We start from the raw sequence: 27978 nt of genomic DNA, 5'->3' as shown, positions 1-27978 counted from the left end.
ATTTACAAAGGGATCAGAGACAACAACACAACTGTCTTATCTGCATAGTTTTATTCCAATTTCTGTACACAGAGTACAAAACATATCCAGCAGATGATATTAAGCTTACATCCTGTACATGGTACTTGTTGAACAAAGTTGTCTTATCCCATATATATAGAATACATTTTTGGTCAGTCTTACATTACACCAAAAAGCCATGAACAGCCAGATCTGACACCCTGGCCCCAGAACATGGATAACAGAGTCATTATCACAGACTTAAATAAATACATCCATGCTTAGTTTGGGCCAACTACAGGGTAATCATGTTTCACGTCATATAAGAATTCATGTGTATTTTGTCTTTATCGGTAAATGAAAGGAATTGATTTTAGAATATGCTTGATTTCAAATTTACATTATTATTGGAGTGTAGAGAGAAGACAATTCTGTGTATCGAATATTCAAATTAGAATTAGTTCGAGTCTTGTTGAAATTTTACCATTTTTTCCCTCAGATTTAGGCCTTGTTTCGGCAAAATTTAAGCCATACGATGTGGAACGCAAATAATTGGCTTGACATGCTGTACCCATGTTGGTAAGTTGAGGCCACACTTTTCTAATTTGATGTTTCAGGGATTTATTCCAGCTTTTTCATGCAAGGTCGGTGAAAATAAATAGCTAAGTCAATCATTTATTTATTTATATGAAAATCATTCTGCCGTGGAGTTAAAGCTGCAGCTGGCTTCTTGAATCACCGATAGTGATGTAGACATGAAATTTATATATTCTGTTTTATATTGTATAAAGGGGTCTATATTACTTGCATGAGACATAATAAAAATAAATATTTTTTTGTTTAATTTATTTCCTTTCCAGCTGTTTTTCATTAGGGGCGTTGGGCCTGTGAAACGAAAAATACAAAAATGTGTGACCTAACCTCGGTTCTTGGGTCTTGGCTTGACGAAACACATTATCTTGTGGGCCACCCGACTATGGTTCATATCATGGCTGGCTTAAGTTTCAGACAAGACTGAATCTCTGCAAACGAGTTCCATTGTGGGTTATATTTGGATGGATAAATATTTGTTTCTGATGCAAGTAAGTATGTTTACCTTGTCATGTGTACAGGAACAACACTACTGCCAAGTTAACTGGCATCTTGGGTTACTATGGTGATCATGTATACTGTGCACAAATAATTTTGTGTATACAATTAAGATTGTCAGTCTCCCGATATCACAAGTGGATATTTTATGGCACTTCACTTAGCTCTACAATTTGCTGATTATATTAAGGTTGGATATTGCTGTACATGCTATTCACGGCAAATATTTAACAGGAACATAATTTATTAAGCGGTAAATATTATTACAGGTGTGTTCAGATCTGGGTGTTCTTTGTGCGATTATCTCTCAACCAATCAGACACGAGAATAATGCTGGATGACATATTGGTTTATCGGTGTGAGTGAATCTCACATTCTGCTAGTCGTCAACTGTCCAGCATCAAATAGTGTTAATATTAATATACACATTGCACTGTCATATATTATCCTGGCTCTAGGACTACTTTTGCGCTGTCACGCTAAAAGTGAGATCTGTCGTTACTCAACATCGCGATGACTTCAGCTTTAAAAGATATTAAATTCATAAAATCAAACATTTAGTAACAAACTTGATAAATATTGGGGTATTATTCAAATAAATCCTATTATCTTGATCAGTAGGTTTCATTCTTACCATGCTTATAGGAAACAAAACTTCACTACAATAATTATATTGGTCTTTTACATAAAAACACTGGACCTATGTAGTACCAATTCCTATGGCTATTGCTGCATCAGCTGTTGTGGTACTACAACATGACAGTTCTCGAAGTACGATCATGTGACCCTCACAGCAGTTGTTTGAAGGGAGTCTGGCAAGAGACTTGTTGGTCTTTTTGGCATGACAAGCTGTCGAGGACTACAGTGCAACCTTGCAAGTCCAAAGTCGCAATCCATAGAGCGATCTTAGCGCTAAGGTAATCCCAACTCAAATACTTTAACATAGACTTGTGCCAAGATAATTTTGTTCAATAAGGATCAGTTCCCCAAAGTGATCTTAGCGCTGCGACTATCGTAAATCTATGGTATGGCACCGGACTACCATCACCTCATTGCTAGGGTCCTGTTCTACAAAGGGATCTTAGCGCTGCAACTATCGTAAATCTATGGTATGGTATGGGAATTAAAATCACCAAAGATCGCTTTATGGAATGAGGCCCAGGGTAATGTTCCCCAAAGTGATCCTAGCACTACAACTATCGCAAACCTATGTTATGGTACCGGACTACGATCACCTCTGCCCTAGGGTCCTGTTCCACAAAGCGATCTTAGCTCAATGATTACCATAAATCTATGTAGGGGAGCGCTAAGATCACTTTGAGGGATGAGGCCAGACCCTCTCACTCCATGGACTGCCATAACTTAATACCTTGATATAGACTTATGACTGTAGTAGCACTGAGATCATTTGGTGGACTGCCAGGATTGTTACAGATCAGGTTGAGAATTCAGACAATTTCTGAACCCGACGCACTGTGTCTTCACAAACTTGTATGCAAATTGTGACTTCAAAATCTCCAAGCACACCCGCCCCACACAGCCTTTCTCTGGTACAATAGAACCATCAAGGCAATGACATCCTCACACACAACCCACCCAGTTACACGTGAAAACAGGAACTGCAGGACAACAGATGTTGCAGGACATACGATATCACCTGACTCAACCATAATCTTCAAGTCTGACAACTGCAATGAAAGCAAGGAGATTCTTATTGACCCAGCTTTAAGAAAATAGTAGGTTTCTTCTAAAACTTGACACGACGGTGTCTCTCTCCCACCCTTAAATAAAGCAACATAAAGTCATTCTTCTCAAAGAGTGTGGAATTGCACTTTTCCTTGGAGAAAAAATATTATTATGCGATGAACAAAAGCACAAGCTGCTAAAACGTCTACATTGACAATCTGACGACATCCTTAGAAATCAGAAATAGCCACCTTACAATACAGAAGGGAGGTAAGTCATGACAGTGTAGGTCCCTGAAGCATTCTGCAGCAAAGAATAATTCCACAGAATTCTGCAGCAAAGAATAATTCCACAGAATTCTGCAAGACATGCTTGTGTTTTCTGTTAAAAATAAAAGAATAACAACTTTTTGTTGCAAATAAATGTTTAAAGTTCACATTAAAATTAGGAACAAATGTACACAAAATCCATTTGGATTAAAATCATCTGTAAGCCAGTCATGCCCTCCAATACAACTGAGACAATTTATACTGATTAGCACTGAAAATGGTAACAAAAGTCCTGATTGTTAAAATGTGTTTCCATGATGAAATTTCATTCATGAATGCAGACTACTGATGTGTAAGGTGTGGATTCTCTCAAGACTGAAACATAATAAGGTGTATCACTGCCAAACAAACTCAGGAAAAATCTTGGCCTGACAACTGAAATCCAGATGTCCCTCCCACTCCACCAGTCCCCAAATTCAATGGAAATAGACTTGAGGTGCACATACTGATTATTCAAAAGTGTATGAAGCATTGCAAAAATATACAATAATTTTTGTGAATCAGTAAGGATTCTGTGATGCCAAAGAGTCCTTCAGAGCCGTTACCATGGAGATCGGCAGATCCTGCTTATCATCACCCCTGATACGATCAGTAACAGGCCAACAACACCGGACAGTGCGTTCATGTGCAACTCCGATGTCTTGCATCATATACTTTCAGTGGTATAAACAATAGACACATACACTGACAGGTAAATTGTTTTTTCTTGGTGAAGAACTGGTATAATTAAATCCTCCACATGGGATATACAACAAAGAATTGAATTATTCACAGGAAGATTCTGCTGAGGCAGAACATAAAGTGGGGCAGTGGACAGGCGGCTTGGGCGATTGTTACCATTTATAACTTTTGAATTCTGATTCATGAATTAGTTTGCAATACTCTGTGTTTTGATCTCTGTTAGCTCACTACTAGAATTTCTGAGCTTCATATTTTTCATGAGAATCAGCTCCTTGTCCAGTTGACATTCTGACACCTCCTTCCCCTACCAAGAATTGACCAACTCTCCAAATCAGTCCACAGATTTCTAAACAACACTTCATGATACTGAAATAAATGCCTTTCTTGACCCACTTGAAATCTGTCCATCAGCATAATGTAGTGGGCTGAAATAAAGAAGGTGGCAGACAGCAACAGTTTGGGCAATCAACATCGAGTTTGGCGATCTATCCTCAAATCGGGGGCTAAAAAGCTTGAAAACAATTGTTTCCAAACAACTCATAAAAACAGCACTTTGTGATGACCTGGGAAGGTTGCCGTACGTCAATAAAGAATACTTGTACATGAATGTTGGTAATCCAGCTTAGGATGAAGCACATTGTGTTAATAAATATTAGATAGTTATCTGTTTATCTTCTGGGTAAAATAGACTCTTCACATGAAATAACAGGGAAGAACCACACCCCAGGAGGGCTATTTGACATGCAGCATGTGATCGGTTTATCAGCCTTGAATAAATGTGTCCGTACAAAAACAGGGACTTCCTAAAGGACCAAGTATTACCTACAAAGAGGTGTGGACTAGGGATTATCAAGACTGCTAAATGTATGACTTGCCTATGAATATCTTTGCAACACTGCCCCTCCTGAAATTCTGGTCCAACTTCATGACCTTACCCATGGGTTTTATTTCATTTAATGTATTTTGTATAATGACACATCCCCCTACAATCTATCAATGGCTGCCCAGCAGTTTTGCCTCGGGGCACCCACCTCCTGATTCCTGTCTTATTTTTTCACATCTTTCATCATGTTCATGAGATAATTGTTGACCCGGAAATATCTCAGCAGTCACTGTATTAAAAGAAGATGATTATCCTTGGTCCACTACTACACAACATCTCCCCAGCTGGGAAACAAAATAATAGTATTATCATTTGCAAACATCTTCAGTAAAACAAATGACATATATTTTCTTCTAAAATCTGTGCACCGACATGAAAACCTAAACTAAGGACTTACTTTCACTCACTCTCCGTCCACTTAACTTAATCTGCCTTTAACTCCCTTTACACAAATAGCAACCAAACACTTAAACAATTCACAACACTTAAAAGGCATTAAAACTGAAAAGAATTCAACTGGCCTGTGTCTTGGATAAATGTGATAAAAAAAAAGTCCAATTATTCTTAATAAAATATTCTAAAAAATGCCATTTTTCAGTCTTATCCTTAATTAATCTTCAGAAGGCTACCTAAAGACTATTCTAACATACATAGAACTGTTGTAAATCTGTTTAATATTCGTTTGGCACACATACAACATCACCAATCAATAGACAATCACAAGCAATCACTACGTCATCAAAGGCACAGTTCTACAGTGCAACATCAGTTGTTGAGTCATGCGAGTATGTACAGTGCTCCAGTAGATGTGGCAGATATCCACTGATATCAGGACAAACATGACATCCTGAGGACAAGATACATTCGGAGACTATACATAATTAACTCATCTTCCTACAACGAAACATTATGTTCAAATAGCTGTAGAATATCATTTCAAATATAAGGTACACATGTCAGATTTGTGTAGAGAGAGCAGGTATGTCTCAATATTGAACACAGTACTGATACCAGATTCAGGTTTGAGGCAGATCACTGATATTAAAGTTTGTTCCTTGTTTAACGCCGCACACAGCAATATTCCAGCTATATGACGGCAGCCTGTAACTAATCGAGTCTGGACCAGACATCGTAAGCAACGATCCACGCCGCCGGGGTACGATGACATTCAATCAAACAAGTCACAAAGTCCGCCCACCCGATCCATTTCGTCACCTCTTACAACCAGAATAGGTTGCTGGGGACCTCTAGTAACCCGGAATGCCCAAAGGGGTATTAAGGCTAAAAAACATTATAGTCTTGGTTCTCAGACAGCATCTGCATCATCATAAAGTCCGCTGCACATTTAATATTTATTTCCATAAATCTTTAAATATTACGAGTCTCGAACACACAACCCCAGCTGTGAAATGCTACAATACTTAAGAACAACATCATTTCGCCGAAATTAATGTAAACAAAATTTAGTTACATACTAGCTTGAACACACCCCCTACCCCAACCCCCCAATAAACAACAACAAAAACCCGCCCACACACACTATATTTTCTAAAGCCATTGCCTGAGAACCAATTCTTTTATTTTTTTAAGCCTAATAGAAAATATCTGGTCACAATATCTGAAATAGAAAATCTTTACCTAAACATACATTCTGGAACTGATTAACATTAATGAGAGTGAGTGAGTGAGTAAGTTGGGTTTTACGCCGCTTTTAACAGTATTTCAGTTATATCACAGCGTGTCAGCTTAATGTGGGAGGAAAGCCCAAAGTGGTGCAGGTCTCAGACGTTTACCACTTAAGTGAAACCCACGAGCACGGGTATGGTGCTGACAAACCTAGAAACATAATCGGGGCGAACCGGGATTCGAACCCACAATCATAGGTTTCTGGCATGCCCAAGGGACGCAACTCTGCACAGCGAATCGCGGCGCCTAAGACGACTGGGCCACCCGTGCCCCCTAATATTAATGAGAATAAACTGATTAGTAACATCAATGAAAATGACAAACCATGTGTCCCCATGAACTGAATGCCTTGAGTGAGCGAGTGAGTTTGGTTTTACGCCGCTTTTAGCAATATTCCAGCAATATCACGGCGAGGGACACCAGAAATGGGCTTCACACATTGTACCCATGTCGGGAATCAAACCTGGGTCTTCAGGGTGAGGAGCGAACGCTTTAACCACTAGGCTACCCGACCGCCCCACTGAATGCCTTGACACAACAGGTTAGTAACAGTAGTTTCCTTGACACCACAAGGTGGGCCATACACTGTCAACTTAAGACAGTTCAGCCGACAGCGATTACTAGGTGCAACCTACATTCTTCATCAAATTAGCCGAAATCACTAACAGCGTGTGACAACATATTACCCCATTTTTTCTATCTACTTTGGCACCAAAGATAATATGACCAAAAATTTAACCTGAGAAAGATAATCCAATTATGCAGGTAATAAACAGAAACTATTTTTAGCAATATCAATTGAATACACAGAAGACTAAAATTTTCAAAACAAATTATTTTTTTTAGATCACAACATTTCAATGTTTAAATCTGATGTTGGCGAAAAAATAAAATGTATTACTTGGCAGTAGCATAAAAAGTCTCAACCAGAGGATAATTCTTGGACAGAAACTGCTGCTACAGGGAAAAGGCAGAAACAAGACAGAATGCAAATTATTATAGTAAAATGGAAAACATATCTGATTTGTCACTTATTTTGACATTTTAAGTTAAATTTAATAGAGGGCATCCATTGTACTTCGACCATGTAGTGGCTTGTTCAAGGGCGTAGCTGAAGTTCTGGGGCATAGCTGAAGTTCAAGGGCGTAGCTGAAGTTCAAGGACATGGCCTCTATTCATGGATTTATGGCAATCAAGCATACCACCCATTAACCATCTTACGTTACTTTCACAATTATGTTATTTACTTTGCTTAAGGATCCAAAATTCAAATTTTGATAAATTTTCACAAATTTCACAATCATGCAGTCTGTAAACATATTACAGTAATGAAAGAAAATTTAAGTTATGTTTAAATTATATTAAACTAGAAATCATTTTCACTTCTTTATTTCAACATTTTTTTAGAGAATGTTTAATGTTAATTTCTATTATTTAGTTTGCTCTTGTGCCAAAATTTCAAAGATGTAGATTTTTCTCTCTATATTTCACCTTACTGACAATACCTCAATGAAAAAGATTTTTTCAAACATTTCCTTATGTTTTAAGAAAATAAATCTGCTAATTAAGTGATTAAGAAAATAAGACCTTAAGTATGTGATGAAAACTCAAAGTCCATTGCAGCTATACAACGACAGGGCACAAAGAACGGTTTACATATACCCAAGTGGAGAAGTTGAACCCAGGCCTAAGTGAGACAAGCTAACACATAACCCTCTACCCTACCATTGTAGATCCTCCTCTTTTACAGCCCAATACAGATGTGAATCCTCACCATAATGGGTGTTCTTGACAAATGAAATAAATATATGTTTCATATTTCAGGGCAGCTAGATGTGTTCCTCTGGTTTCAGAAAGTGATATTGGGGCATAATGGTTATGATGCTTTTTCCTCAGCAGATAAAAACCTTGAAATGTTAATGATGCTCTTAATAAAACATGACTAAAACAATCGGAGAATCACAAATACATAATTTCAAAAGACAAACACACAGTTGGAATTGTTGATTAGTACAAGTACTGTACAATGACATACAATTTGCAGTTCATACTTGGAGCATGAAATGGCCTCAACATTCAAGTCCTAAACAAGCCTGGCAACCTCTCGTCTCATTATTGCCATGGTGACAAACAAAATGACCAGATTAAGTATAGGGGAAACTACTTACTAAAAGGACGATTCTCATTCATACACTGACTGTATTCTCCATACCCCATACCTCTCTCCACATACCAAGGGTATGCACTCAGTAGCAGCACACTTCAATAGTGATAACTTATCTGTACACAAACATGACGCAAACAGTGATGACCCTAGGTCACTGATCAATGCTAACTTTACATTATATACAATATAATACAATAAGAATCACTCAACATGGTGAAAAACACCATTACTCCATAAAATTGTCCATATTATTTGAATTATCCTATGTTAAAATGTCTAGTTAAGAGTTAAAGTGCTAGATCGGCTTGTATAACAAGGTTGTCACATATTTCTTCCTAAATCTGTGGGTAGCGCTTAAAACCATCACACCATCCTGGAAAGAAAAAAATACATTTTATTACACAAATAGATATGATTAATTCACATATAATTTTTTTTAAACAATTTTACAAAATAAGATATCTAATAGAAAAGCATTTGGAACAATAAGGACAATCTATTATAAGCCACAGGGGCTGTAATTGGCTTACTGAAATAAACTAATCTAAAATGATGAGAACTTTGACATTTACAAAAATTAATGTTTTCTTTCTATCAGTTCCATGGATCGATCAACTTTGACAAGGGTAAGTACAAAGCTAAAATTTTGCTAAAACAGGAATTTTAAAGTTCTAAAGAAAACTATTTATAAACAAGATTGTGGCAAATGTTGAAAGTAATGTACTGGACTGTATCAAGTCGATCCTACAGGATTGTACCGAGTTTATTCCTACAGGAATGTACTTAGTCTAATCCCACAGGCCTGTACTGAGTTTACCTCTACAGGAATGTACTGAGTTTAATCCTACAGGCCTGTACTGAGTCTAATCCTACAGGCCTGTACTGAGTTTAATCCTACAGGCCTGTATTGAGTCTAATCCCACAGGCCTGTACTGAATCTAATCCCACAGGCCTGTACTGAGTTTAATCCTACAGGAATGTACTGAGTATGCTGCTTACCTTTATTGATAAGGCATAAAGATGGTTGAGCATCACATGATTGGGCTCTGGCAGTAAAGTTGGCTCACACTACAACACAAACAGTATTCTCTGCAAATGTACAAACAGTTTGTAAATTTTCCTAATAAATTGTACATTTATATACTTATCCTATCTCACACAATGTATTTCATCTTATTCTTCAATGTAGGTGTGGAAACTACCTCGGACAAAGTGTTTCTGAAGCTGGAACGTTTCCACACCAAGATCGATGAATAAGAAGAAATGCATAGTGTGAGATAGGATAAGTTTAAAAATTACCGTTTTAGGGTGGGAATGTTACACATATTGTTTATTGTTAAATGCCCCAGTCAGCGTTATTCCAGCTTTCTCAAGACAGTCAGTATATGATCAAGTCTGGACCATATATCAATCCAGTGATTGATATTGTGAGCAACGATCCACGCTGTCGGGTAATGACAACACACAATCAACCAAGTCACCTGACAACACAATCCATTTGGTCGCCTCTTACGACCAACTTAGGTTGCTGGGATCAGAGGTCCCCACGGGACTTGTACCAAGTTCCGTCCCTGGAAACACCAGGGTTCTTTGTCACACCATCAGCCTGGTCACATTGTAACCAACTCATCCTCATAGCTCTCAAGTCAACCAAGCATACACCTATGCACTTCTTCATCTTAGCAACAAACCCGTCAAGATCCGGGTTACAATAGGTCCTCAGCAACCCATGCTTGCCATAAAAGGCGACTCTGCTTGTCGTAACAGGCGACTAACAGGATCCGGTGGTCAGGCTCGCTGACTTGGTTAGTGCATGTGATCATATCCCAATTGTGTAGATAGCTGCTCATGATGTCAATCACTGGATTGTCTGGTCCAGACTTGATTATTTACAGACCGCCGTCATATAGCTGGAATGTTGCTGAGTGCAGCATTAAACAACAACTCATCTTAGCAATAGACTTAAAATTCACAACAGTTAGTGTTGCCCACATAAACTTTTACCAGCAGTCATCCTAAAGACAACCAAGGGTGTTCCGTGAGCCTATTCTGGGCCGCCAACTGGTTACTTGGAAGGCAACATCTACACTTCAAACAATAGTAGTCTATCAGAATGCTCAGAGGCCAATATTTGGCCCAAAGTCTGCAGAGAATGCCAGTAAATATTCCCAAATGAGAATAAAATATTTCCCAATTCTTGCTGATAGTTATAAGTAAAGTAATGACTTTACTTGTATTTCACTGACAACAGGCCAAATAAATAGGAAGAGGCTCTGATGGTTAATTTAACTTCATTGCATTAAGTGCAATGTTAAACCAATTTTCAATTTTGAACAAACTTCAAGTGTTCTCTTAATTTGTTTGCCTAGAGTACTTAGTTTGAAATCTTTGCCTTGAGAACATTTCACTAATTTGAACATTGTGAAGTGAATGAGTGAGGTTTAACGCCGCTTTGAACAGTATTCCAGTAATATCACGGCATGTCAGCTTAATGTGGGAGGAAAGCCCGAAGTGATGCATGTCTCAGACGTTTACCACTTTGGTGAAACACACGAGCACGGGTATGGTGCTGACAAACCTCGAAACATAATCAGGGCGAACCGGGATTCAAACCGAGAACCATATGCTTCTGGCGAGTCCAAGAACACAACCCTTCACAGCTAATTGTGAAGCCTAAGACGACTGGGCCACCCCTGCCCCTCAGTGTTAAGTGACAATAGCTTACATGAGCTGGGGTATCTTTGTTGAGAATGACTTGAAGAAGCTGTGGGGGTAAGATGGGGGGACCAGGTTGTTTGATGTCTGTTCTCCGTACAGGAATGTCTTGACCGTAATCAGTTGGAGGCGAACCTGTGTCAGGAGTTTCTTCTGCAAAAAGTCAGGGTTTTTTTCAAACATTTCAAATCTTCATATGTTGCAACACATCAAGCGAGACAAAAGGTTAACTCTGATTCTTCATTTGACCAACATCAACATGATAAACATTATTAATCACTTTCACAATCAAGCAGTAAGTCTGACAGACGCATTTAAATTACTTGTGCGAGATAGGCAACAAATTACATTGAGTGCTAAACAGACAAATTACTTCTGGTGCTAGATAGACAAATTACTTCTAGTGACAGAGAGACAATTAGGACACACAAGTACTCACGATGTTTGCGGGAGGTATTGGTTGTCCTACTATCAATCGCTAGTGCTTCAAAAACTTCAAAATCTGTCTTTTTTACTTTCACAACATTATTTAATGTACCCATTTCATTATTTGATGTAGGCTGAAAAGAAAAAACAAGATATCACCAACAAGCCAAAATCAACACATAAAGGTTAATCTGCTAGATCAAAGGGGGACAACTCCATTATGACTCAAACATTTGCAGACGTCATAGTTCCACTCAGACATCAAATATTTCATTGATTGTCTCTAGTTGTCTCTTAGATGTTTGTTTGTTTGTCGTTTATCGCTGCACTCAATATTCCAGCTTTATTATGGCTGTCTGTAAATAATTGAGTTTGGACCAGAAAATCCAGTGACTGACATCATAAGCAACAATCCATGCAATTGGGATACGATGACATGCATCAACCAAGTCAGTGAGCCTTACCACCCTATCCCATCAGTCATTTTCTTATGACAAGCATAGTGCCGGATCTTTACGAGTGTCTAAGAATAATTATAAACTCTTCAAAAACAAAAGAAACAGAATTCTCTATATTTATTGACTAGGCAATAAGCTTGAGTCTGACACATACATATGCAAAGGATTATTGTATTTTATGTGATCAAAATATTTTCAAATCTCATTATCACTGAATTGTCTCAACACAAACACCACCATACTGCAAGTCAATTCAGTCCATGTTTGCGTGAATCATTCACAAAGCAATACATTAACTCAAAATTCAAATGTCAAGTTTAGCTAATATTTAAACAGCTAATATATTGTGAAATGTCAGGGTTCACCCCCATGGGGATTCCGGGTGTTGGTAGGTCCTCAACAACCCATCTCCCCAAGGCAAGTGAGTTAACTGACCATTAAAGTCCAATTTCCATCCTTGCCAAACTATGCTGGAATTATGGAGTTATATTTTGGCTGGACTAACGAGTCTATGCATAGTCCAATCAAAATTGTGTAATGAAATCGACAACCGGTTCGTAAACTGTCATGCAGATTTTGGTCTGTGAATGTGTACCGCCAACTCAGCGTCTACAGATATTTTCCAATCGTTTCATGTTTTTAATCAAGTGTATTGATGCACTTCGCGAAGTGAGACCCGTTTTATCACAATACAGATTTTGAATAGCTACAAGATTGTCTGGACTGGGTGCCGCCATCTTGTTTGAAGCAAATGCAAGTGATATGTGAGGTGGAATCTTATATGTCAATAAGAGGAACAGAGAAAAATGTAACTTGTAATAGACGCTGGTAGCGCTACAATCAAGCCCATAAATTCCAGCCTAGTTCGGCAAGGGTGGAAACTAGACTTTTACAGTCAGTTAACTCTCTTGCCTTAGGAAGATGGTACCACCAATGCTTGTTGTAAGAGGCTACCAAGTGAATTGGGTGGTCAGACTCGGTGACTTGGTTGATGGTGAGTCGGAAGGAATGGATCATTTCTCACACTATCTATCACTGGACTGTCTATGACAGACCATCTTCCAAAGTCAAGAGAGTTAACTGACTGTAAAAGTCCATCTTATCGATAATCAAAGTCTAAATTGTGATAAAACGGTTCTTAGATCACAAAGTGCATCAAATCACGTGAGCACCTTGATTAAAAACATGAAAAGAAAATATCTGTTGATGAGTTGACAGTGCACATGCTTTGCAAATCCTGCAATCAACCAAAATCTGCATTACAGTTTACGAACCAGATTTCAATTTCGTTGCGCGATTTTGATTGGACTATGCATAGACTCGTTAGTCCAGCCAAAATGTAAATCCATAATACCAGCATAGTTTGGCAAGGGTGGAAACTGGACTTTTATAGTCAGTTAACTCTCTTGCCTCGGGAAGATGTTGACAGAGTTGATTATTTAAAAGCCGCCATCATATAGCTGAATGCACCATTAAACACATAACAAACAACAAAAACTGTCTCTCGATATGTGGAAGGGAGTCTTACCTCATTAGGATTATGAATCCACTGACCGTCGACATAGAACTTATACTGGTGATCGCCTTCTGGTAAGTCTACTATTGTATAAAAATCACCATGGCTGAAATGGAAAAATGGGAAACAGTACAAGAACAAATTAAACTGGAGCATTTTTTCTGATACAAATTGAAGGTGAAGGCAAGGCAATGTATTTCTAACCTTCTGTTTTCTAACCTTCTAGTTTGTTTGTTGTTGAAGGCCACACTCAGCAGTATTGCAGCTAAATGGCGGCAGTCTGTAAATAAACAAGACGGGACCAGACAATCCGGTCATTGACATCATGAGCTTCGATCTACGCACCTGGGATACAACGTCATGCATCAACCAAGTCAGCGAGCCTGACCACTTGATCCTGTTAGTAGCCTTTTACGACAAGTATGGGTTGCTGAAGACCAATTCTAACCTGGATCTTTACTGGTAATTGGTCAGAAGTATAAATGCAATGTTCAAAATTACTTTGAGTAACTTGTGTGCAGTAATCATGTTTATCAAAGTCCATCATGAAGTGGATCAGCACTTCATCATATTGCATTCTATGAAAGATAAACATGATCTTCATCATGCTTACTCAACTCCACTGAACATTACATCAGTGTGTCTCTTTCTGATTTTACCTGGTTTCCACAACATTACTCATTGCATATATCAACATCAGAATATTTAATCAAACTTCTTACCTTTTGACTAAAGGAATTCTAGATTTCCAGTTGTTAAAACTACCGGCTATATACACATCTTTCCCCCCTCCTTCCCACTTGATGACTGTCGGGAGAGCACGGCCTGCCGTCGAAAGTGTCGGGTCACCCCCAGGTGTGATTGTGCTTGAACGTACTCGCTGAAACATAACGCAACAAAACATTAGATTTCTTGGCAAGAATTTATGAAGTCCAAGTCCAATCAACTGTTTTAACACATGCATATCAAGTGTTACATTGTTGTTATTAGTAGTGCTGACCCAGCATCACCACCTGACCATTTGATCATGACTCCACTTGATGATGACAAAAATGTCTCATTTTGATCAAGGCAGGGTCTCTGTTTGATCATGGCTATGTATCCATTTCATTAGGAAAATGTCTATTTGATCATGTTTAGACAATTGTGAGTCCATTATACTTATCATGCATACAATACAATTTATTACAAGTAGTTTTTGCATTTGAAAGACAATGAAAACAGTATATAATATATATATGTATACATGACCATGAAACTGGTAATATTTACCATGCCACATGCTATGTAGATAAGCACAGGTACAATGTTATAGCAGCAGCAGCAGCAGCTAACACATACCAGGTAAGGGACGAGTTCAAAAGTTTGATGTTGAAGTCTGGAGTCATGACTTCTTTTGTCACACATATTGGTGTCTACCACTGCTTTTTCCGAACATTTATCGACTAAATTCTTGAGTGTTGAAAGGTTTGTATAGGTCAAATCGGCCATGCTGTATAAGCACTGCACTAGATGGACAATAAAACCCTACCTTGTGGAAGACTGGATGTATTTAGGACAATTTTTCTACATCATGTGAATGAAAAATGGATCGTTTTAGTTTGAGAAAGGTAAGTTGATCTTGTCGGCGGGAAAACTTGCAGGACCATTAACCCCTCACCCCCAAACTTAAGGAATTAAGATATTTATCCAACATCAAAAGTTTGAACTGGTCCCAAAGTGAAGGATCAGTTGATGTGGCTTGTGTTGGTATTGAATACTGCCCAATCTGTACTTTGTGGCTTAGTGGGGGTGTAAATGGCATATTCACTGTCCATATAGATCTGAGTGAGTGAGTGAATATGGTTTTACACCGCTTTTAACAATATTCCAGCAATTTCACAATTGGGGACACCATTGTACCCATGTGGGGGAATCGAAACTGGGTCTTCGGCGTGAAAAGCGAACCACTAGGCTACCCAACCACCCTCCACATAGATCTGAATAACCATGCTTAAACCAGGATTTCACTGATCACTCTGAATGTGAATCCAAACCAATGAACCTGACAACTACAGGTCATCATGCAAAATGATAGGAAAATTATACATCAACCATGACATAGTTTAAGTCAGAGAAATAATTTGACTCTGCTAATTCCAGAAGTAGAATCAACAGGCTTATTCAGGGCTCATAGAACCTACTTCCAGAAACAACAGCTTCTCTTGACTACAACTGCCACCATACTGGTTCACTCCTACAGTTGTTCTCCTTGTATACACATAATTTCAAACAAGTCAAACTATACCAGGGAAACAAGGATGTGAATACTAACCAGATGATACATGCTGTTGCCATGGTGATCAGGCTACAGTCCACAATACACATGACTTTATCATGATGGTCACATAAATTGTGTCAAAAACAAAATATTTTTCATGAAAAGTCAAGTCTGTTTAAACACAAAGTCACATCTCATGTATCGTTCATTTTTTATATTAAATGGTCTTGAAATAAATGTGGCTGTATCTCCACGCATCATACTTCAGAGACCAGAACACAAAATAGCCAGGGAATGAGATCCTTTCTTCTTTAAGTGGCATTTAGAGGTTGGTGTGATGAAGTAAGACAAGTTCTATGGATGAACAACTTCTTTATTACAATTAGTGCGACGTTTCGGTGTAGATCCTAACACCTTTATCAAGCAAGTGATCACTCGATAAAGGTGTTAGGATCTACACCGTAACGTCGCACTAATTGTAATAAAGAAGTTGTTCATCCATAGAACTTTTCTTACTTTAATGAGATCCTTAATTGTCCAGTGTAAAACATCACCATAATTATGATAAATAGTATGGACCGTTTTGCTGCCATAGCTTCGTTTTGACATGTTAAAAGTCTAATTCATGTGAGAATGCTGAAAATAGCTGACGTAATTTATCACACATATGTGCAAGAGAGACACACTGTCACTGCTAATCAAGTGCTATGACAGCAAGAGTGTGAGTGAACAACATGAACAAGGGAGTTGGGTTTAACACCGATTTGAACAGTATCACGGCGTGTCAGCTTAATGTGGGAGGAAAGCCCAAAGTGATGCAGGTCTCGGACGTTGACCATGTTAACCACTTTGGTGAAACCAAGCATGGGTACAGTGCTGACAAACCTACACACATAATTGGGTTGAACTGGGATTCGAACTGACTCTGGTCAGCAAACTGCAACAAGGCCACCCATCTCCGGGCAACCACACAGGTGGTATCTCCAGGCTGTCCCTCTATCCGATACACCATGGAGGCGGTAGTTGTACAATCAACAGGGCTCCATCTTGTCATTGATCTAAATGCTACTCAAAGCCATCTTAACCATCCAATCACCATTTAGTCACCATGTACATAAACACATAAACATGTTAAGCTTAAGTGTGCACCTGTTAAGTCCCTGTCCAGCATGCAAGCCCTACAGTCAATGATCTGCACTCACCACAATCTACATACCGCAGTAAGTATATATACCACGGAACTTTTGATATGATTATTTCTGTTATTTGTTGATTTATACAGAATTGTCCCTATCAAAAGTTGAGTGGTATATAATATAAGGAACCAAAGTTCAGGACTCCCCAATTAGACACAATGCCCTTTGTGAGTACATAGTATCTGGTTGACTATCACCTCATATTTTGGTGTTGTTTTTGACAGAAATGGTAGCAGTCTGCAAATGTATCACCTCGTCTGAAGCCTGAGTCCAGTAACATTGTGTTTGGTCCAGCAATAATAGTCCATATTTAACACTATAATCTACTGAAAATGATGCTTAGACCCAGGTTTAGACTGGTAGGCCACATGACATTTGCTTTCACTGGGTATGAGAATATTTTCTTTAACAAGTTGAATACGCAAGGTTACCATTGTTAACTGACAGAAACTTGAAAAGCCAGTGGTTTACATTTCTTCTAGCCGTGAGCAGATGATAGACACCAGATGTAGGTGTGGTCAGTCCATAAATATCTCAGCACTATTCACGAATATTTTATAACAGTACAGTTGCTCCTTTTTTTCAAATTGATTTAAGGATTTTTCCCTATAGCAGTTAGGCAGGAAAAAATGATTAAATAATTAAATTAAATATTTAAATTCTGACATGACAAGGTACGATACCCAGATGTGGATGGAGATACTACCCCAAACTGTCAACACTGCTTTGTCACGTAAATCATTGCAGAAGTATTCCCTTCAGCACAGTGGTGAGTTTTCATGGTAAAGTTGTTGCGCTATTGCATTACAAAATTCTAGAAATCTTCTTTCTATTCGGATATACAAAAGTCTTTCAAATCAGTTTTTATTTTTATTCTTTTTTCCCCCCAATTTCTCAGTAATTTGAGTTGGAGGACTGAACCACTCTCCACGACAAAAGGCTTATTTCTTATGGTGTGTCAGCCTGGTGTAGGGGGTACATCAAATGTGATGTTAGACATTTACCACTTTGGATGGGTATAAAGGGGTATAAGGGGATAAGAGTTATAAGGGGTACAAGACTGATCACAATTTGATTTCACTCAGGCTTCGGACTAGTGGCTCGCTAACTGCTGAAGAAGCTATTTCAAGGAGTCAGCACACAGCCCCACAATAATATGACTTGAATATATAGCACAAACTGACAAACAATTTATTATAAGTTATGACATACAGTGGTTACCTAGCAACACTGAAAGCCATGACAACCCACTGAGGGTTGTACGAACTTGCCTTCTTGGCCATGTACATGGCCCTCTTTCTCCGAGGGGAATTATCCAGACCACAGAGTAGGCTACAGTGCTGCACACTGACTATTCTGGTGTTCACACGAACCTACAACACGGCACACCACTGCACTAACAAAACACTACCATCATTGACAGTAGTGTCAGGAGTGTCATTCATTGGAAATTTAAATAGCAATATATCAACTCAAAAATATCCTGATATATTGATAATAAAATTAGTATTGTGCATGTGTATAGATCAAATTTAACAATATGGACCAACATTTTAAAAAATAAATATGAACTAGATTTATCCATCACAAGTTCAAAATTGAAGTTTCTGCCTTTTCATTGTCCATGTGCATAGTAATCGCAATAAACATAACCATTTCTGCGGCTGTAAATCTTTACTTACTGGTAAGAAACAATATTCAAAACATTATATCGATACAGCATCAACATTAAAAATGTATTGATACACCAATAATGCGATATATGCTACTCAAAAGAAGTCAAAGAACACTTGACTCTTTCATATTAGTAATATAAAAGAATCTGGTGTTCTTTAACTATTTTTGAGTAGTATACAATGACATTGCTATAAGCATCAAAAGTGTCATTTGTGTAATAACAGACCCACTTACAACATGTACAATATTGAAATATGTGCATCAGAGTGCTTGGTTCTGTACTCAAGAATAAACAACATATATCTGATCTCATGTTGGATAATGCAAAATACATGCAATTTAAAGAACTTCATATAAAGAGCACTGGGTGCACGTTGACATAAAAACCAGACAAAGACAGGTTGCATCCAATAAATTTATCAACTTGAAACAAAGACATGACTGATGCATTCATTAACTAGTCTGAATAAATTAAATCTCTCAGACTACTGATGACTGTGTCGTGATTCTATATCTATTAATAACGTATTGTTGTAAAACATAATAAAATAATGTGCACACAATCTTGCAGTACCCCCAGTTTGGTGACGTCAAGCCCAAGAAGGCATGACTAATTACAAATAGTGGGATTAGTGATGTCTTGTTTGTTTGTTGTTTAACGCCCCACTCAGCAATATTCAAGCTATATGGCGGCGGTCTGTAAATAATCGAGTCCGGACCAGACTATCCAGTGATTGACATCATAAGCATCGATCCACGCAATTGTGACACGATGACATGCATCAACCAAGTCAGCGAACCTGACCACCCGATCCCGTTAGTTGCCTCTTGCGACAAGCAAAGTCGCCTCTTACGACAAATATAGTCGTCTTTTACTGCAAGCATGGGTTGCTGAAGACCTATTCCACCCCGGATCTTCACGGATGTAGTATGGTACAGAAAGCTTAGAGTGTGTTGTGTTCACAAATCAATGTTGTGTGAAAATGTAAGGGTTAGTCAGACACAAAAATATTATTTTTTACATGCACTTGGTGCACTTGGTTTCAATAATAGGTTGCATTGGTGCATGTTTCATATAGTTAAATCCAGCCCTGTAACCTGTCCCAATGAGATAAAACAAACACTTTCAAAATCTTGAAACCTGATCTCAAACCCTGTGATCCATACATTGTGTATTAATAATAATACCAGTGTCCATGTTTAAACTACAGGAGCATTCAACCATGGAAACGAGTTATGTTATGTTCCAACCTTGACAATAACTTACCTGTAATACCATGCTTACACCATGTGCACAACATATAAGAAAAAAGTAACAGTAATATTAAAATGTGCCTGTATATACATTTAACATTGATAAAGCAGAACATTTATTTTATCATTTGTCTGACAATGGATTGGAACGTCTCAACCTCTGTGTCAGAATCAGCTGCTAGATAGACATTGACAGACAGAGCAGCAAATCTGATGAAACAACACCCACCTGTAATATGTAACAAAAACAGTCATGGGTAACTTAACCACTTATCATGCTTATCAGGTCACAAGTTCAAAGTTGGATTGAAATATACAGCAAAATCTGATCCAAAACAAAACCAATAGCCACTGTACGACATACATGGCATGGTTAAGATGTTGGTGTAGTTGATATTATACCACTAAAGCTTATACAGCTAGTGTCAGTTCAAGCAGAGTCACTGGATACATTTGATAAACCATTTTAATATTCCTTGCAAATTCAGAAAATGTCAAGTTTGAAACCTTGGTAACTTAAACTATATAAAAAATGAATGCAACTTTTTGTTAATTTGTCCAGCTTATAGCATCTTACTAAGCATTGCTAAGTTACATAGAATCTAAATTTTACATCTTTCCAAATATTCTGAAGTTTAATACACTACTATCATCGCAAGACCCTATTATCAATATGAACACAGCGAAGTACTTGCTTATGCAAATGAATACTCAAACAACACAATGTTTCCATCCAAATTGTATTTTGTTAGTAGAAAAACAAAATGTGGCTGAATTACTGAATTAAGTCAGAATGGAATTGAACATGACATATTGTATTCAAAATACCTGTAAGTAACATAGCAACATACATATTTTCAGTAAAAAAACACTCCAACATATAAATATTCTGTTATAAACAGCTCTTTCTTGTGTGCAGTGATGCATAAGTTTTTGTTTCCTTCTGAAAGGCAGTTGGTGTGACACTAGACAGCGATGCATGATAAGGTATGAGTCTTTACAACAAGGGCCTTCACGACACTTATTTACACACGTGGACTAGTTACAGTCAGCTCGCGGGATGCTGGGATCGTCTCCAGTTGGGCATGTTGGGTTAGAATAACACACGCTTACTAACCTATCATGGCTGTCATAGGCCACACGCTAAAAAACAATTTGAAAATGTTGCTGACTGGCGTATGGTTCACATGTTCTAGTTTACTGCTTTTGGGTGTACTTCTCTAACACACCTGTTAACCAAATGATATGGATTTGGTGACAACAAATACAATTATATCATGTTCAGTAACAAACAGTAATAATTATAGCAACAGAAAGCCTAATAGAAGATGTTTTTTGTTTGAGCCAAATCAATGCAATGATGTTTTTTTCTTTTTTCTTTGAGAAGACTGCAAATCATGCTCACTAAAACTGAATGAGGCAAGGTCGCCAATCACCACCTATTCATATTTAATATATTTAATGTTGGGAGCATGACTAAGAGATAAAGAAAATAAGTGTAAAAGTATTTATTAAAATTGTTGAATAAAATATTTGGTGAAAAGAGTTGTAATTCGTTATAATAGAACATATAGATTGTGAAAGATAGCTGTATGAACATTGGGTCACTAATCACCACCATTCACTACTGTCTTACACCCCTAACAAAATAAATTGGTTGATCCCATGAAGGTTCCACGCCTGGCTAGCTACACCGATTTGACCGACTGGGAAGGAATGCACTCAAAGTTTATCAACCAATCGGATCAACTTCATTCTTCTTATACGACAGATCAAGGCGTAACCTAGCAATATGTGTCTTTCCATAAAGCCATTCCACTGAGGAGTACTTAACATGCTCAAAGTGACCTGCCCCTTGCTGTGCATGGAATCATGAGGGCATGGTGACTACAGAAATTCCTTGGACTTGTTTAATAAAGCTATCATCTGATCATCCCTTTGATTCCTGTTTGTGTTCAAGTCTAAATTCTTCAGTGTACAACACTGTACCTCTTTGTTAATGTTATTGTTGATGCCACACTCAGCAATATTCAGGCTATATACAGCCTAAAGATATTTGAGAATAATCCTGACACTTTGTGATTGATATTGTGAGCAACGATCCACGCCATTGGGGTATGATGACATGCAATCAGCAAGGTCACAGAGCCTGACCACCTGATCAGTTTGGTTGCCTCTTACGACCAGCATAGGTTGCTGGGGATCTATTCTAACCCAGTTACTGCGGCCAACATTGCTTCACTTTGACTGACTTGTGATCTGTGCACAGGACTATGTGCCACAACATAGAATATAAGCAGGTTTCCTATGAGTCTCCACATGCTCAAGTTTTTTGTTTGTTTGCTTAACGCCGCACTCAGCAATATTCCAGCTATATGACGGCGGTCTGTAAAGCGAACGCTTTAAATAACCACTAGTTGCTTCTTTGTTGTTTAACGCAGCATTCAACAAAAGTATCGCTATCTGACTGCGGTCTGTAAATAATCGAGTCTGGACCAGACAATCCAGTGATTGACATCATGAGCATCAATCCACGCAATTGGGATACGATGACATGAATCAACCAAGTTAGCGAGCCTGACCACCCAATCCTGTTAATCGCCTCTTACGACAAGCATAGTCGCCTTTAACGGCAAGCATGGGTTGCTGAAGACCTATTCTACCCCAGATCTTCACTGGTCACATGCTCAAGTACTCATGGGGATTCTGGAAAAGAATAACATATAGGTCTCTAGCTACCTATGCTTGTCTGTCGTAGGAAGTGACTGAATGTACTGGGTGGTCAGGCTCAGTGAATTGGTGGATTGCATGTCATCTTTTCCCAGCTGCATAGATCAGTGCTTAGAATGGCAATCACCAGATAGTCTGGTCCATACTCAAATATTAACAGACCACTGTCATATAGGTTGAATATTGCTGAATGTGGTGTTAAACAATAAGAAACACACTAAAGTACTCATGAAATGCTAAGCTTAAAATTTAGTAGAACCTGGGTTTCCTGAGGTTTCTTGCTATTATTGTTTTTATATTCATATTGACATTCCTCAAGTTGCAACACAATGATCAGATTCATCATCTATACATGCTGAAAAACTTTTCCAAAACTCTTAATCATATTGATAAGATTATTCCTTAAGAAAGGCCTTGAAAATGATGGCATACTCTGGCATTTGATATTTAACAAAGGTAGTCACAACATAAGCTGTTTACCCAGTATCATCTTTCTGCTATTTGTGGGTTTGTTCAAAACATGTTAACAAATGAGAACTGTTCAGCCATGACACCTGGCTGTAAACTGATTAAACTCTGATGCATGTCAAGGATTTCTCCTGTCATAAACTGTCGAAAAGACAGCAACACAACAGAAGCACTCAACCATGGAAACAAGTTATGTTATGTTCCAACCTTGACAATAACTTACCTGTAATACCATGCTTACACCATGTGCACAATACATAAGAAATAAAAGTAACAGTGATATTAAAATTTACATTTATTATTTAACATTGATAAAGCAGAACATATTTTAACATTTGTCTGACAATGGATTGGAACGTCTCAACCTGTGTAAGAATCAGCTGCTAGATAAAAACTGATAAACAGAGTAACAAATCTGATGAAAACAACACCCACCTGTACTATGTAACAAAAACAGTCATGGGTAACTTAACCAAGCAGTATTAACCTTATCAGGTCACGAGTTCAAAGTTGGATTGAAATATACAGCAAAATCAGATCCAAAACAAATAGCTAATGAACAACATACATGGCATGGTTAAGATGTTGGTGTAGACAATGTCAATAAACTGTCTGAAAGACTTCTGCAACCATGGTAATCCTTTAAAAGACACAAACCCCCCAGGCCAATTTGAACTTGACAATGTAAAAACTTTCAAATATATCAGATATTCAGTCTGCAACTTTAGCCACTACTGTGAAGCCAGAGTCTAGTGAAATGCTGTTCAGTGTTGTAAGCTCTGACAGCTAGCAATAGTAGAATAATAACATCAAAATCTACAGAAAATGACACTCATAGCAGGCGAGTAGACTCAAATGGTTCTGGCTCAGAATGGATATTTCAATAGTAATGCTGGCCGCTGTCATTGAGTATGCTTGATATATCTGGCAAGTTTCAAGAAGACAGAAAATGCCAAAAAATAAAAAGTATCAGGATTCTGTTAGGTTTCCATGACAATGACCAGAAGATAGTAATGATGGTTTAACATGATGAAGCATATAAAACAAGGTTCTTATTTTGATAACTATTTACATATTTCTATCGTATTTCATATTCTAGTTCCAAAACTGAAGATGAACGTCTTATAATGGTTGCCTACAAAAAAGCTCAAGACACTAACAGTAGTTAATAAAAATATAGTTAACACACTTAACAATGAGAACAAGAAGCCTAAACAAGTGTCAACATAAATGACTTGTGTGATGCATCTCACAGACAGGCAAAAATGTTATACATGTAGTTGCAAATGCATGATAAGATACAACTTAGAGCTAAGGTCTACGTTGTCTAGAAATAAGATTATCATTTTAATAAGACAACTGACTTACTGGAACAGTTTCTCTGAACATGCTGAAGTCAATTTTGACCTATTGTAAGACATATCTAGAGATAGATTCACTTTTTTATAAAGTTATTGGCTTCCAAGAAGAGTAACATTAGTTTAAATGAAGACAATCCTACAACTATAAATGAAGTATATCCTAGATTCTCAAAAAAAGAAATATGTATAGAAACTTATCACATTTCTTTTTCATTGGTGTTACCATGGTGATTAATAGTCACAACTGCCTTGTATGAGCAAGGAGTAATGCATTCTGTATAAACTGATAAACATGATAAAATGAGTTCTCGCAAAAGAAATCATTAACTTGCAAATCTTTTAAACATCAATCATGATCAGTTGTGTGATTTTGCAGTTAGAATGACAATATGTACAGTATTTCCGAAATAAACATCAATCCCAAATTCCCATCAATGAAGAGAAGGAAGAACCAATACCGACTCAAGCAAAGGAAGTCAAAGAAGACCCGCTTCTTTCATATCACTGAAGTTAAATTGTCATGATATTTTGCAATTATTAAACAGTTTAATTCTAATAAAATAGCTAATTCAAAGTATCATAAGTAATCCGTAATCTACTTAACATGCTTAAAGCCAACCATGTTTCATAGTTTTTGAGATTTTCATGTAGTACAGGTAATAATACTATTATCAATTATCGAAGTTCCCTTGTAATGTAAGTCATTGCTTGAGGTTGGCAATAAAACATAGAAAACCTTAACATGCTTAAAGAGTGAAAGAGTACATATATAAGGTTAGTCGTGCACCATGACTGTTGAATATATCTATTTTATGGAAAAAAAACATTCTAGATATGTATACAAAAGCAAATCTAGCCTGCTCTAGACAGCTCTATTCCCCCAAAAATCAGCATCGGGAAAATTATTTGTTTAATTTTAGAGTCGAGAAGGATTTTGTGTGATACAAGATTTCATAGACTAACTGTTAGTCTAATATAAGATAAATTTTGAAAACTTGTTTTGATTGAGGAAAACACCTCGCAATTCCCTAATTTGAGTGTGTGAGTTGGTTTTAACACCGCCTCGAACAGTATTCCAGTTATATCACGGCATGCCAGCTTAATGTGGGAGGAAAGCCCAAAGTGATGCAGGTCTCAGACATTTACCAATTCGGTAACCCATGAGCACAGGTATGGTGCTGACAAAAGTTGAAACATAATTGGAATGAACTTGGATTCGAATCCACAATCATAGGTTTCTTGCAAGCCAAAGGGACGCAACTCTGCACATCGACTTGCAGCGCCTTAGTAGACTGAGCCACCCGCTTGGAGTACAAGCGAACAGAAGCTATGGATAGTATGGCTCCATCTCAAACACTGTCAAAACTTCACAGTTCATTCAGCATATATCACTTGCCTGAGTCAGACAGGGAAACCATTTGTGATTTTGTTTTCATAGTTCTGTGTCTGTCTGTTATCAAACAACCACACTGTACATTCTGTGGAGGGAAGGTACAGCACAACAAAGCAACATGGTTGTATAAATATCTCTGGAAATTGATGTAACATACAGACATTATATCATGATAAACTTCCAGCTCTTAACAAATACAATAACAACTTGTCAACACCTGAACATTTCAGTTATGTTGAAAACAAAAATTCAAAACATTTTAAACTGAACATGCTGAACTGGCACATTTTGACTATTTACAATCATGATGATGACAAGAGACTATGGTAAAGTTCAAGGATACTCCGTAGTGTATATTAAAATTTAAATTTGCCATGTGAACCTTGATGATAGGCACTGTTATCAACATGATCAAATAGATCCCTATCATTTTTTCTATAAAAATGTTTGGATAAATACCCCATTCTTACCTTGTCCTAAAACTACAGGTGGAATAGGTATGTGGGGAAATAATCATTTTAAAAGATGACCTCAACCATGTCAAAAGGGCAACTTTGCATACCATACGCCATGTTATGAATACATAAACACATTAATCAATGACTAAGTGAGTTGTAGGTGAATGTATAGAAATATGCCAGGTATTAGTATGTACTTATATCCTGTTACATCTAACTCACAACATGAAGGGCAGTGCCATAGTCATCATGATCAAGGTCAATGTATTGGGCTTGGTCTCTGTTGTCGACAAAATCCTTGACTAGGATACCTAAACGTTTATCCCTTTCCTCAGTATCTTCACAAGACAAAGGTAACATCTCCATTTCTACACAATATTGTTGTGTAAAATATTGTTGGTTTTTTTTAAGTTATGTTTGGGCGAATTATTGTGTGCGTAAGCATTCAAATAACAAGTCCCAGTCTCCAGCGCCCTTGACCCCTGGAGGTCAAGCACATGTCGTTGCTGCGATGTACTTTCAGTGGGGATTGTTATTTACATATTCATTGTCCATGGTTCACATCCGCTCCGGTGAAGTAGCATTCAGATAATAAAGTAGACACATTAAAAAATATCATACACATTGAAAAACAGTGTAAATGTCGACTTTTTCAAGACACAAATAGGAAAACGTGTAGGCTACATTATAGATGCAACACTGCCAACAGTCAACAACAATTAGGATGACAGCTGATTGATCGCATTGATGATGATTGATATGTGAACGAAATGCAAAATTTATACCTGAGGCCTTGATTGGTAAGTCCCAATGTTGCCTGCAAACATTTCTCCATCGTCCGAGATCGCCGAGTCTCCAAGTCGCCCAGCAGTGAGTGTTGGAGCTGTGTCGTCTCCAGATGCATGGCGATTTTTCGCTGAACTGCTGTTCCCCATCGCTGTAATATGTCAATGCGTCTGAAGGTGTGATCAGTCTGAATATAATCAAACCTTGTCCAGACCCAGTTTAATTGTATGGGTCGGTAAATATAGTCCCGATTCCTGAGCTCGACTTGAGGTCTGACGTTGTAAACAAGCCGACTTAGGCAGCTGAACACTTTGTGGTCTAGCCTTATTATATTGGCTAAGGTCTCTTAGAAATTAATTATTTTCGGTTCATGTAGTATTCCAATCTCTTCTCTTTCGCATGACGAGAAAATTCTAAAAATGCTTATTCGAGAGCTATACACACAGAAAAACAACGAGGCGATCTGACATCGTAAACAAATATGGAGGCTCATGTGCTCGTACAGACGCAATGCATCCTGGGTACACAGATTGTCGCACATGCTCATTACATTGATTTGCAGGTGCGCGCTGTGATAACTTGTTTGGGCTGTTTTGCAGAAAACTAACTTAAAATTCAATGTTTGTTCTTTGTCATATGCTTATTCAGAAATATACAACGATCTCTACATTAAATTATGATTAAATGTGATGTCATTGTCATAAAACGTTCAATTATCTACAACTACGAGTGGAGCCAATCCGTTATAAAGAAAACAGT

General features: G+C 37.7%; 1 protein-coding gene across 1 annotated transcript; it reads right to left on the bottom strand.

Moving 5' to 3' along the window:
* Nucleotides 1–36: 36 nt before the first annotated feature.
* On the bottom strand, nucleotides 37–27736 carry LOC124118716 (5'-AMP-activated protein kinase subunit beta-2-like). Its single transcript, XM_046480957.2, has 7 exons — nucleotides 27219–27736; nucleotides 14359–14516; nucleotides 13649–13742; nucleotides 11676–11796; nucleotides 11247–11389; nucleotides 9521–9589; nucleotides 37–8894 (listed from the first exon to the last, which is right to left on the bottom strand). Exons 1-7 carry the CDS (start codon nucleotides 27366–27368, stop codon nucleotides 8817–8819), a joined length of 813 nt encoding a protein of 270 aa, XP_046336913.1. The 5' UTR covers nucleotides 27369–27736; the 3' UTR covers nucleotides 37–8816.
* Nucleotides 27737–27978: the final 242 nt, after the last annotated feature.

This window comes from Haliotis rufescens, unplaced genomic scaffold (assembly GCF_023055435.1).
Source record: "Haliotis rufescens isolate VD_foot unplaced genomic scaffold, xgHalRufe1.0.p SCAF_3, whole genome shotgun sequence".
In the NCBI taxonomy this organism is placed as follows: domain Eukaryota; kingdom Metazoa; phylum Mollusca; class Gastropoda; order Lepetellida; family Haliotidae; genus Haliotis; species Haliotis rufescens.
This window is presented reverse-complemented; position numbering and strand designations above follow the sequence as displayed.